This window comes from Bombyx mandarina, chromosome 20, assembly GCF_030267445.1.
Source record: "Bombyx mandarina strain Sakado chromosome 20, ASM3026744v2".
In the NCBI taxonomy this organism is placed as follows: Eukaryota; Metazoa; Arthropoda; class Insecta; order Lepidoptera; family Bombycidae; genus Bombyx; species Bombyx mandarina.
Window position 1 is genome coordinate 2,477,555 of NC_143226.1, and position 14,037 is coordinate 2,491,591.

Sequence of the window (14,037 nt, forward strand, 5' to 3'; positions counted from 1 at the left end):
CCCATTCCGACAGGAGCCCTCTTCTTCGATATAGCGAAGGCGTTCGACAAAGTCTGGCACAACGGTTTGATATACAAACTGTATAACATGGGAGTGCCAGACAGACTCGTGCTCATCATACGAGACTACTTGTCGAACCGTTCGTTCCGATATCGAGTCGAGGGAACGCGTTCCCGGCCCCGTCACGTCACAGCCGGAGTCCCGCAAGGCTCCGCCCTCTCCCCGTTACTATTCAGTTTGTATATCAACGATATACCCCGGTCTCCGGAGACCCATCTGGCGCTCTTCGCCGATGACACCGCCATCTACTACTCGTGTAGGAAGAAGGCGTTGCTTCATCGACGACTTCAGACCGCAGCTACCACCATGGGACAGTGGTTCCGGAAGTGGCGCATCGACATTAACCCCACGAAAAGCACAGCGGTGCTCTTCAAAAGGGGTCGCCCTCCGAACACCACGCTGAGCATCCCCCTTCCGACTAGGCGCGTCAATACCCCCGCCCCCGCCGTTCGCCCGATCACGATGTTCGACCAGCCCATACCGTGGGCCCCGAAGGTCAAATATTTAGGCGTCACCCTCGACAGTAGGATGACATTCCGCCCCCACATCAAGACGGTACGCGATCGTGCCGCCTTCATTCTAGGACGTCTCTACCCGATGATATGTAGGCGAAGTAAAATGTCCCTTAGAAATAAGGTGACACTCTACAAAACTTGCATACGCCCCGTCATGACCTATGCAAGTGTAGTGTTCGCTCACGCGGCCCGCATACACTTGAAATCATTCCAAATTATTCAATCCCGTTTTTGCAGGATAGCCGTCGGAGCCCCGTGGTTCGTCAGGAACGTCGACCTCCATGACGACCTGGACTTAGAGTCCATCAGTAAGTATCTGCAGTCGGCGTCCATGCGCCACTTCGATAAAGCGGCACGACACGAGAACCCTCTCATCGTGGCCGCCGGTAACTACATTCCCGATCCTGCGGACAGAATGGAAAGCAGTCGACGTCGCCCAAAACACGTCATCTCGGATCCGCCCGATCCACTAACGGTGCTTCTAGGTACTTCAAGCACCGGTCACCGTTCTCGTCGAACCCGTCGCTTGCGACGAAGGGCTCGACGAGTAAATTAACTCTCAGACACAGCCCACTGAGTTTCTCGCCGGATCTTCTCAGTGGGTCGCGTTTCCGATCCGGTGGTAGATTCTGCGAAGCACGACTCTTGCTAGGGTTCGTGTTAGCAACATCGTCAGGTTTGAGCCCCGTGAGCTCACCTACTAAAGTTAGGGTTACGCTGACATAGCCTCTCAAGGCTCTCAGCTTAGGTAGGAAAAAAAAAAAAAAAAAAAGCGCAAAATCTTCGCGCCACAAACATAATAAGATATTATAATAGGATGTTTGTAACAATCAGTGTGTGACTTACCGTTAATACTGGTAATAGGAGCTAGAGGATAGATCAGAGGAAACTAATTAGGAATAATGCTCCTTTTGAGCATATTGTTTCTATGGACGAATGATGTGGGAGCAGTAGCAGGATTTCAAAGAGGCCTGGCTCGGATACCTACATATGTATATCTTATGATTAAATCCGAAACGAAGAACTAAGAGCTACAACTATGTTGCTCTTGCTTTATGTGAGATTTTTTTGGTGTGCATATAAAATTAACTGATTATATTATTCTTGTTTTACCTTTCAGGTTACCATACGTCTTGGTCTTCCTATCAATTCTCTTCTCATACAGCAACGGGCAAGCAGGTACACTCCAAAATATAGAATTGCGTTTGCACATTAAATTTATTGTCATATTTCAATTACAGTAATTCGTTCTACGACCGCTTGTGTTGATGGGGATCTCTTATCGCCGGTCATTTAATTGAAGAGATTGTTAAGAATTATTAGCCAATTTAGCTTGACAAAGGTGGTTTTGATATTAGAAAAAAATATTACATCCTTACGGGATTGTTTTATAGTATCAACCTGTCATTTTCTAATGATTTTAAGAAATCTACTGTCTTTACTGGTGGTAGGACCTCTTGTGTATCCGCACGGGTAGGTACCACCACCCTACCTATTTCTGCCGTGAAGCAGCAATACGTTTCGGCTTGAAGGGTGGGACAGCCGTTGTAACCATACTGAGACCTTAGAACTTATATCTCAAGGTGGGTGGCGCATTTACGTTGTAGATGTCTATGGGCTCCAGTAAGAACTTAACACCAGATGGGCTGTGAGCTCGTCGACCCATCTAAGCAATAAAAAAAAGTCCAAGGTGTTCGTTGGAACTGTTTAATACCAGACATTTGTTTAGGTTAGAAGTTGAATATGTATTTCACACATAGTGTACAAATGTCAAATACGATGCCTACGCTATGTTCATAATCTAAATTCCTTGCCAAAAGCCTGTCGTATGGATAAACAACGGGCTTCATAATGAACTTAGTAACTTTTAGAAGATTTGAAAAGGTATTAAGTTCGGAATCTTATAAGACGCTTCATAGAAGGACATTCAAGATATAGTTAGGCATACGACTACTTGTTTATTCCTTTTGTTTGACGTACCATTCAAGTGATTCCTTTGGTTATACACCTTTGGGTTATATTATAGGAAAAAGTCATCACCGCCGGGATGATAATGGAAAACCTACTTAGTCCTACCTACATATGCCTTGTCATATCATTTCTTACAGATGGTTTTTAAAAGACATCGAACACTGCAATACTACCTTTTAGAATTCGCTTGTGATTGCCATCCTTTTTAATACGCTTTTATTAGCTTCAGACGTATGTATGTTTGTAACGGAGTCTTTCAAGTACATGATTTCGGTCCCTTTCAAAACGTCGGATTAACGCTTTTTTACAATAGAATCATTTTTTCATACACTATTTTTAATTATTTTTTTATTGCCCTTGTAGGCAGACGAGCATACGGCCCACCTCAGGGTGAGTGGTTACTGTCGCCCATGGACTTCAGCAATGCCAGGGGCAGAGCCAAGCCGCTGCCTACCGTCAAATTTATTCAAATTTATTAAAATTTATTACCTCATAAATACTACATATTATTATAAGAATGAGAATAAAATTCAGATCTTAGTAAGAGGTATTTAAGATAGGTTTTTCCTTTCAGATAATTTCACGACAATGGCTCCGTTCGCGAGATCCTTTTGCTCTCCAAATTCGAAAGACTCAGACTTCCAGACAGTGGATCTGATAGCCGTATATCGACTGGATAGATCGGACACCACCGGTGTGACCCTAGTTCAGGGGTCCCAGGATCTTCAAATGGCGTATAGAATTGGAGGGGGAGCTAATCTAACTTTACCTCTGAAGTGAGTACAGGATGTTCCAAAGAAAGTTAATATATCGAGTGGTGAATGGATATTTGGCTTAAGCAAAATGTTGCTTAATTCGCGACATTTATCTTTGTAATTGAAGGTGCGTTTTATTTGCTATCAGTATCGAACAGTTTGAAGTTTTTAATTGAACTTCAATTAAGTTTTTTCCATTCAAAGAGCTGAAGAAGATTTTTTGTAATGATATATTTTTTCGAAATTTTAAACTTTAAATTACTCTGCTGTAAAGTTTCAAAGATGTCAATTTAAGCCTTTCACCCCTCAATATACTATCGTTTTTTTAAATATTATAACTAGCCGTACCCACCTGCCTAGCCGGGCATTTAAAATTAACATTATTATTTCTCACCCCCACAAAGATTCTCATCATTAACGCCCCCGCAACAGGTGTAGGGAGTCCAACACTCATATAAATATTAGCCTATCCATTAAGTACATGTATTTTCTACTTGGATACGAAGTTTCAAGTCAATCCGATGGATAGTTCAGTAGTTATAACGGAACATCCGTAAAAACCACTGTAGATTTATATATAAGTATAAAATAGATTGGATATATTGCATAAAATTCATAAAAAGGATTGATTGAATTTTTACACAGCTTGTAAATACTTTCACGACTGATATCATGACGAATTCGATCAAAGACAAATTAGTTGTTATTTACGCAAACAAACAAAAGTCTGTTACCGATTTTATTATCGTAGATTTTAAAGCATAATAGATATTCGAAAATTGGTTTATCTGGTCTTTCAGAGAAGTGTTCCCGGGTGGTCTTCCGAACCGGTTCAGTGTGGAGGGAACCTTCAATGCTCGCGGACAACGAAGGCCGTGGAGTCTTCTGCGAGCACGTTCAAATAACGTGCTGTTTTCTCTCATTTTAATGCCGGAACCAAGGAAAGTTGCGGTCCTAGTCCAGGGTTCTAGGGCCGTGTTCAAGAGTCCTGAGGTAAATTGACATAATGTCGTTGTCAAACCATAATCTGCTATGTGCACTTTTTGAGATTTTAAAGTGAAACTTTTATGACATCGTCTCAAACTTTTTCGTCTGTGTGTTGCATGTCGCGTGACGGTCGGCCGCGGAGTAGGGATAAAGTGAAAGGCTCGTCAGAGCAGCCAAGGTCAATATGGCGGCGCCTGTAATTCGCAGCAGCTGACCGTGTAGTGTATAGACTATTACTCATTTGTGCCAGTGCTCCACGCTATTTTGTTTGTTTTTGTCAGTGTTTAATGTAAATGTTCTTATTCAGAGCTAAATGTCTATAATGTAAAAAAAAGTTTCACTTTTATCGTGGTTTCATAAAACCGTATAGTTTCGTATAGTTCACAGCCCTATCTACCGTATAAAAGAAACTGTTATGTGTCTCTATAGCTTTAATATTTATCAATAGCTCTCGTTTGATATAGTTCTTAAAAATTCACCTTCATCTAAAATTTTATACGAAAATGTTTTTACTCGTTAATTCAAAATAGAGTTTTTGCACATAGCAGATTTTGGTTTGACAGCGACAATATGTACGATTTTATTGTAGGTTTCCTACTTCAGTGTTTTATTGTTATTAGAAGTTGATGGATTCTTCGTCCTGTTCTATTCAGCGTTAGAATTAGAATTATTAGAAAGAGATAGCGAAACTTCTCGGACACGTGCAAAAAAAAAAAAAACGGGCCAACGTATGTGCCACAATATGCGGTCCAGCTTAATCTAGTGACAAACGAACCGAACTGTTCATAGACTAAGACTGATTAATGTATTTTTTTTACGAGACCGACCCTCGCTTGTTAAGAGAATATTAAGTGATTTATTGCAATGACACAATCGGGAACAACAGTAGCGAAGCACTCCGCGTTAAGAGACCCGATTATGTGAGTAGGTTATCTCATTGCAGAATGTGAATTCGTTTTACAAATTTAAATAAATTCTTCTTTTTTTTTTTTAGTTCATTTTCTCGAAATATTTTGTACGAGAAAAAAGGTTTAATTAGTAAATACCTCGTTAGTTGTTCCACGAGATCTGTGTTTTGATTTGTCTTATTGTAGTTCACGATAAAGCTATTTTAATTTCACGGTAACCACTTTAAATAATTATTAACAGAGATAGAAATTCATTAATTGTTTCATTAGAAATGAAATGCCAATGGAAAAAAAATTATCATTGATTTAGTGAACTTGCAAAGTTCATTGCGCGCTGAGTACTAACAAGTTAATGGCGTAATTAATATTACTTTATAAAGTCGGAAATAATGAAATTGAGATAATAAACGCCAGATTAAACCGTAAAATTAGTTTCAATTGTGACAATGACACGTAAAAACCGAAGAATAGGTATACGAAGCTATTTGTATCTGACTATACAGTTACAAAGAATACAAATACAAAAATGTAATACAAAACAATACAAATTACTCCTGGTTCTTGATAAGTGTTTCCTTTTTCCTTACCTAAGCTGATTGGCCTTGAGAGGCCATTTCAGCGTAACCCTAACAAGTAGGGGAGCTCAAGGGACTCAAATCTGACGACGTTTGCTAGAATCTACCACCGGATCGGAAACGCGACCCACTGAGAAGATCCGGCGAGAAACTCAGTGGTCTGTGTCTATGGGTTTACTCGCCGAGCCCTTCGTAGCCAGCGACGGGTTTGACGAGAACGGTGACCGGTACTTGAGGTACCTAAAAGCACCGTTAGTGGATCGGGAGGATCCGAAATGACGTGTTTTGGGTGACGTCGACTGTTTACCATTCGTTTCTTAATGATTGCTTTTATAACGTCAAACGTAAAGTGATCGCTGAGGTCGCAGTACGAGTTGCATGAGAATTTGGCGAGCCAAATAATATCTCTGCGACACAAAGACCTATCTGACTTCAGCCCAGGGCCGGATTTAAATTGAATGCCACCCCTGCCCTGGGCGCCTGAAAAAAATCCGCTCCAATACTGGAATTTAGCTAAGCTTCTAGTTTATATAATTTATTTTTCAATATTAAAATAACTAATTTATTGCAGTAACTTTATTATAGGTATGTTATATATTCCAAAAACATAAATGAATATTTGTTTTTTTTTAAATTATAAATTTGGCACTAAGGGCGACGCATAATTATACAACATAAAAAAAATACTAGTTAAATTTCTTTAATTCCAGAAAATAGAAAAATCGATTATTATTTCAGAACTCCAAGGAAATAAATTGATTAAGTCATTTTGATTACTAAAAGTGCCAATATTATAATTCACAAATGATGAATGGATGAATTAAATTTCTTGAATTACCAATTAAATAGAAATTTATTAATTATAGAATTAATTATAATGAGCAATCTTGAAAAGACTACAAAAAAATGTTTTCACTTTCAAAATTTAGCCCCCCTAAAAAATTTGCTACCCTGTGCACTTGCCCCGACTGCCCTTAGTGTAAATCCACCACTGCTTCAGCCTAAGGCAAGAAGAATTAAAGTTCTATTTCATTTGTCACTTCACTGGTCACATTAATCACAATAGGGTCAAAACTAAAAAGTGTTTGTTCTGTTCCTTTTAGTTGTTTACTACGGGATGGCACAAGCTACACGTGGCTGTCGCGAATCGATCGGTTCATATAGCAGTCGATTGTGTTGAGGTGAGAATAAAAATCAAATATATAATCGATAATAAATCACTCATTTCAATCAAAGTCCCGGTAGTGTGATAGTGTGAAGACCCGAAATCGCATTATAAGTGTACAATTTCCAAAAATATTCAAAATTGAATTAATATGCGGAATCATTTAGTATCACCAGTATTTTTCTCATAAATACTGTCAAAAAAACGTAGTTTAGTTTGAATTTTTTTTTAGTTTACTTATATTTCGACTACCATTAACAAAATTAATTTAAAATTTTATCTTACTTTAAAAGACAGATAATGTAACTGGTAAAAAATAAAAAATAAATGTTGTAAAGATGTTTAATATTAAAAATATCAAATGTTAAACCTTTCAAACACTCTCCTGAAAAATTAGTAAGTTTTGAGATTAAACAGTTTTAATGCGAGAAGACGATATACGGATGAACACGCCCAAACAGCAAGCAAACAAACATACTCACACAAATGTCTTCGCCACGTTCTCAGCGACGCTAACTATTGCGCCACCGAGCTAATTAAATTTTAACTAAGATAATTTAATCATGACTAAAATAGTTTGAGTTAGAGAGACAAAGACAGAGAAAGATGGACTGGTGGTGGGACCTCTTGAGAGTCCGCGCGGGTAGGTACCACCACCCTGCCAATTTCTGCCGTGAAGCAGTAATGCGTTTCGGTTTGAAGGGTGGGGCAGCCTTTGTAACTATACTTGAGACCTTAGAACTTATATCTCAAGATGGGTGGCGCATTTACGTTGTGGATGTCTATGGGCTCCAGTAACCACTTAACACCAGGTGCGCTGTGAGCTCGTCCAGCCATCTAAGCAATAAAAAAAAATGTTTGTGATTGATCGTTAATTGGGTTTTTATTTAATAATCAGTTGAATCCAGTGAACATCTCCGCCTACGACTTCAGCAATGCCACCTCATTGACGATCGTCTCAAACGATGACGGCACGCCGGCACCGGTAAGTTTGTTATCGGTTATGCCAGGGCGATCCAAACAACGGCCTGTTTTCATGCGGCCCGCGACGCATGTTGTGATCAGTAAATGGTTTTGGATATAAATATGTAGTTTGGATAATACATACTCGTAGAGTTCTTCGTTAAAACACATCTTGCTGACCCGGCAGACTTCGTAGTGCCTCAATCCATAAATAAAATACCTAAGCTTTTGTATAAAATAAACTTAAAACAAACAAAAGGAATCCGTTCGACGGGGGACACATCAAAGGAAAAACAAAATTGTTATTTTTATTGAATTCCGAGCATTTTCATATTTATCTAACTTTTAAACCTTCTCTGGACTTCCACAAATAATTTAAGAGTAAAATTAGCCAAATCGGTCCAGCCGTTCTCGAGTTTTAGCGAGACTAACGAACAGCAATTCATTTTTATATATAGATTCTTGTAACATTTCCTTCCTATGACATCATTTAAAAGTGAAGCTATCTTTTACTATAATTTAAAAAAAAAAATTTTGTGCGGCCTGTATTTTGTTTTTGAAATTTTTTTTTGTGATGAGAATGAGAAAACAACATTTAAAGCCCTTAATCTAATAAAATTCATATTTTTAAACAAACTAAACTTTCTTTTTACTGAATGTAAAACTTCACTTAATGACATATAAGAAAAATCATTTTTAGAAAACTAAAGAGTTTTAGATTATGAAGGTTTTTCTTTACATATATAAGCGTCCTTTTTAAAATTTCAGATCGATCTTCAGTGGCTCTCGTTGAGTTGCGACCGCTACGTTCTGAAGGAAGATAGCTGTGAGGAGATTGTATGTAAATCATTTCTTCAATTAATGTTAATTATATGTGGCCAGAGCAGGTTTCCGTACCCGGTACGGTCAGGGTTTCTCAGTTTTTTAGATCATTTACTTCTATCCGTTCACTCAAGCAAATGTAACAATCCTGCGAAAACAAAAACAAAAAATGATATAGAAAAAGAAAAATTGTTTGTATATTGAAGTATGTACTTTCTTCACAAAAGAAAACCTAAGTCGAAATTATTTCTTGGAAAAAATCTTTTTAATCACGTTTAATTATTAATTTTAAGACATACATACAAAACTTTCTTGTGAAACTGTTAAATATGTAGGCATCGAGAATATCGAAATAAAAGTTTGATATTCCATTACAGGATAATCCAAACTACCTGATAGCAACTTCAGCGCCGCCCGTGAGTGTTGAATTTTAGTTTTTAAATGAAATTAAAATGTAAACGATTAACGATCACATGAAACTAAGCAGAATAATAATTATTAAAATATCTCTAAATTTTTTTTTAAAGGTATACATAATAATATATATTTATTGTATGTATGTATTTTCTTTAATAATGTGTTGTTAATAGTACACCGCAACATACCTGCTATATCTTTATCTGTCCAGAATTTCGGGTAATTAAACGGTTGTCTGGAAGAGATCGCTTTTAGCGATAAGACCGCCTATTGTGCAAACATATCTGCTTCTTGACTGTTTTCTGATATTAATTGTGTTTTGGTGTGCAATAAAGTATGTTCTCTCTCTCTTTCTAAGTTTGACCTATTGAGGTTCGCGGGGATTCGGTGGATGTAGGCGGCGCAGGACCGATCTTTGTGACGAGGCTTAGGGGAGACTTATATCCAGCAGTGGACGTCTGTGGGCTGATAGAACGAAAAATATCTAATAATAATATATCTCTAAAATTGTTTTACGTTTAATTCTGCTTAATCTCGAATTTTATGTCTTACCTGAGTTCGTACACACCACAACGTAAATACCACTAAACACCTAGGGACTTTTTTTTTTTTATTAGTTGGGTGGACGAGCTCACGGCCCACCAGGTGTTAAGTGGTTGGTTACTTGAGTCCACAGACGTGTACAACGTAAATGCGTCACCCACCTTGAGGTATAAGTTGTAAGGTCTCAAGTATAGTTACAACGGCTGCCCCGCCCTTCAAACCGAAACGCATTATTGCTTCACGGTAGAAATAGGCGCGGTGGTGATATCTACCCGTGCGGCCTCACAAGAGGTCCTACCACCAGTTAGAGTTCAAAGTACAACTTAGTCCATAGACACGACCTAGTTTCTCGCAGGATTTTTTCAGGGGGTCGCTATTCGCGATCCGGTATTAGATTCAGCGAATTAGCGCTCTTGCGAGGGTAGATGTTAAGAAAACCTCTCACACTGAACCCCCAAGAGCTCGCCACTAGTCACAGCTAAGCCAGATACCTGAGAGGTACCCGTGGCACCTGAGGTAGGTACCTGAAAAAAGGTAGGCAAAGGTACCTGAAAAAAGTAGAACTGCGTTGTAATAGCGATACATAATCTACCCTATTTCAGAAAAAATTCAATGAATCTTAACAGCATCCTGAAGGCATTAACAGACCGTTATGATTGTTGGTACTTGAACCATTGTACCATGGTTCACTTGCGGACTAAATAATAATAATAATAATGGTTGGTTCGAAGTAAGTATCAGTTGAATGGAATATTTGAAATGTATGCAACTGATAATTATTTTTTATAAATATATATTTTTCATTTGATTGGTTTTATTAATTTTATAAGTATGTTTCAATGATACTATGTACACATATGGACTTATTGTTGTCTGAAATAAAATAAATCATTCATTAATTCATTCATTAATAATTTTCTAGTTTGCTTTCGACCCATCGTCCCGGGAAATTCCTTCACTAAACACGACTTGCAATGTGACGTGTCCAGAAGTAAGTATTCTGTTAAGAAAACACAGTATCGATTATACTATAATTTTTGTTACTAAATTTTATACATAAGCTTTCAGTTTTTGAACGTAAACAATCGTCGTTAAGAACCAAATTATTAAGAACCAAAAAACATTTTGAGACTCTTCAAATGGGCTTAACTTTACAAGAGAACCATTTAAAGCTTAAAATTTGGAAAAAGTATCATGACGAATAAACTTCATCAGCTATTTGAATGTGGTAAACATAATTGAAGCTCAATTAAAAACATCGAATTGTTAATGCTAATACCAAATAAAACGGACTTTTAATTACAAAGATAAATGTCGTGTATTAACCAAAAAGTTTCTTAAACCATACTTAAACTTAAACCAATAGCCTTGCACTCCTTGATTATAATTAAAAAACCTATAATTATTTGAATGCTGTTTTCTAACACACTTTTATTCGTTTGACCCGATATCTGTCTGTTTTTGTCACACAATCTTTCAATGTGAACTTTAATATGAATAATATTTAAGTATCCGATTAACTTGAGCACACCTGATTAACATCGATGACAATTTAATTTTGGTCTATAATTTTAACCAAAGTCATGAGGGAAAAGAGAAAGTTTATTCTAATTTCTAGTTAGGCTTTAGCTTTATGTTTGTTAATGACATTTAATCGGATCTATTCCATTAATATTTTAGGGTCCCATAGGCCCTTCTGGACCTACAGGCGAACAGGGCGTGAGGGGTTTCCCAGGACTACCGGTATGGACCTTGCCCTTAAATTTATCTTGACCTTATCTTATACCTTCTTCAACGCTTCTATTAGCATTGTTATTGAATACGGAATGTATTTTATTTTTATAGACTGGTATTTGAAAAACTATCTAGTTTATAAAAGCCAATGATAAATGGAGGTTTTGTAATTTTTTTTTGTAAATTTAAGGAAATCTGTTCCAGGATGCCGTAACTTAGATTAACATTTTAACAGCTGGATGTATTTTTTTAAATTTATTTTATTTTTATTTTGGTGAACTGAAGGTCCGTTTTTAAATGCCCTTAAAAACTTATTTAACAAAAAATGGATACCTTCATCAAAAGAGGCAAATTAAAAAAATTTAAGCGTAGCTTCACCGTGAAGCTAAGCTTAATTTTTTATTATTTGCTTTTCTGTTTAGAATGTCACGAACGTTCGTAGGATAACGATTGGTTTATGAGGCATTTGAGGAATTAATTTTATTTTATTATGTTTCAGGGCTTTAGAGGCGAGAAAGGCGAAATTGGGCCGATTGGCCCAGCCGGGCCGAAAGGTGACAGAGGCGAAGTTGGGCCGCCCGGTTTAGCCGTTAACGTAAGCATTAATATCAAAGATCAGCTCGGCCTTACAAATTTAGAACAGAAACAACGAACACAGTACTAAAACTAGAGTCCTTATTAATCATACGAGTAGTATTTGTTATCTGAACATTTACAGGTAACCGGTACGGGAGTGAAAGGCGAACAAGGACTACCAGGCCCCAGGGGTTATAAAGGCGACAAAGGCGAAACGGGATCGAAAGGTAAGGTCAAGAATTAAAAAAAATATTCCTTACCGTAGATTGGGGGGAATAGGGACTAGGGGTAGAATAAGGACAAATTTGGGATGTCACAATGTTTGTGAGATTTAAATTTGTTGAATTGAAAAGGACTTTTATTTACTGCTTAAGAATATTAAATAGTTTAATTTAGTCATCAGAGTTTTGTAACTGATTAAAGATATTGAAAAGTTAGGTAGGTATTAGGTAGTTAGTACCTAAAGGTAAGTACCTACCTAACAACTAAACAGTACCAGCCGTATCGAAAAACTCTATTGTCCCCATACGTGACCCGATTCACCCCAAAGGCCAGGGTTGATCAGGTCAAGCGAGTTTTTTAAGATTTTGTATATATTTTCAAATGAACTATGTATAATAATGCATGGTATATGAAAATTTAAGCCTCCGGAACTATTTTAATCTCAATTTTATTGCTATAACCCTAAGAAAAACCGCTGAAAATTTGTGTTGGAATTGGAAAGCGTCCCGATTCCCCCAATCTACTGTATAAAAAATAGCGGATCCGACAGACGTTGTCCTGTGAATGCATACATAAAAATTAATTCAAGTCAATCCAGCCGTTTAGTTGCAATATAGATAAATAACCTATATTAATATAGATAAATATACCTATATAGATAAATAACCTATATTATACCGACTGCAGCGCCATCTGCCGGGCTGATTTGTGAATCTAAACCATCCAGCGCATCACCCAAACTCATCCAAAAAAAATCATTCAAATCGGTCCAGCCGTTTAGTAGGATCAGTGACGTACACACGTACAGGAAACTTATGTATATAGAAGTATGTATTTGGAATCAAAACTCAATTAAAATTTAAGTATCGATCTTTTAAAGTGGTGTTTGTTCGAGGTTTTGTCAAAGTTTCTTTTTAAGCCATAATGAGTTGGGAGAAAGAAAGTCGAATATAAATACCTGTCCCCATACTGCTTCCTAAGGATCTTTACTTGAAAAACCTTACTTTGTGTATATTGAAAACTGTGAAATATCGCGCGGCTCAAAGCCATGAAAAGTCATCGGTGAAGGAAGGATAAGAACAAGCTTTGATGTTGTTTCATTTTCAGGTGATACCGGCGATCCAGGTCCCGTTGGGTTTTCTGGTATACCCGGAGTCGATGGGAAAGACGTAAGTCGGAGTAATTGTATCTAGCGTCGTATCTAGTGTCGTCGTCGTGGCCTAAAGGATAAGACGTCCGGTGCATTCGTGTTGAGCGATGCACCGTTGTTTCGAATCCCGCAGGCGGGTACCAATTTTTCTAATGAAATACGTACCTACTTAACAAATGTTCACGATTAACTCCCACGGTGATGGAATAACATCGTGTAATAAAAATCAAACCCGCAAAATTATGATTTGCGTAATTACTGGTGGTAGGACCTCTTGTGAGTCCGCGCGGGTAGGTACCACCGCCCTACCTATTTCTGCCGTGAAGCAGTAATGCGTTTCGGTTTGAAGGGTGAGGCAGCCGTTGTAACTGTAAAATATCTTAGAACTTATATCTCAAGGTGAGTGGCGCATTTACGTTGTAGATGTCTATGGGCTCCAGTAACCACTTTACACCAGGTGTGCTGTGAGTTCGTCCACCCATCGAAGCAATAAAAAAAAACACTGGCATATCGGGTCGCACTTGGGTGTCTTCGGGCGCAATCGGAATTCCCGAACGCGTAGTTGTCACCTGACGTTAGTCAACAGTGTGCTTAGTGCGAGTTAACGTTCTCGATAGCGTAAAAGTTAACTCATATTTGTATGGAATGGGATAGTTTGCCTACGTTCGCCGCTA

At 37.9% G+C, this 14,037-nt stretch overlaps 1 protein-coding gene across 1 annotated transcript in view; it reads left to right on the forward strand.

The window, feature by feature from the left end:
- Positions 1-14,037, forward strand: part of LOC149500591 (uncharacterized) — a 28,202-nt gene that overhangs the window by 4,265 nt on the left and 9,900 nt on the right. The window contains exons 2-13 of the mRNA XM_089735628.1: positions 1,696-1,754; positions 3,121-3,322; positions 4,102-4,294; positions 6,875-6,952; positions 7,835-7,921; positions 8,668-8,736; positions 9,099-9,137; positions 10,604-10,672; positions 11,362-11,424; positions 11,915-12,010; positions 12,134-12,218; positions 13,321-13,382. Of these exons, the coding sequence (XP_089591754.1) occupies positions 1,696-1,754; positions 3,121-3,322; positions 4,102-4,294; positions 6,875-6,952; positions 7,835-7,921; positions 8,668-8,736; positions 9,099-9,137; positions 10,604-10,672; positions 11,362-11,424; positions 11,915-12,010; positions 12,134-12,218; positions 13,321-13,382 (1,102 nt within the window). The remainder of the gene's footprint in view (positions 1-1,695; positions 1,755-3,120; positions 3,323-4,101; positions 4,295-6,874; positions 6,953-7,834; positions 7,922-8,667; positions 8,737-9,098; positions 9,138-10,603; positions 10,673-11,361; positions 11,425-11,914; positions 12,011-12,133; positions 12,219-13,320; positions 13,383-14,037) is intronic.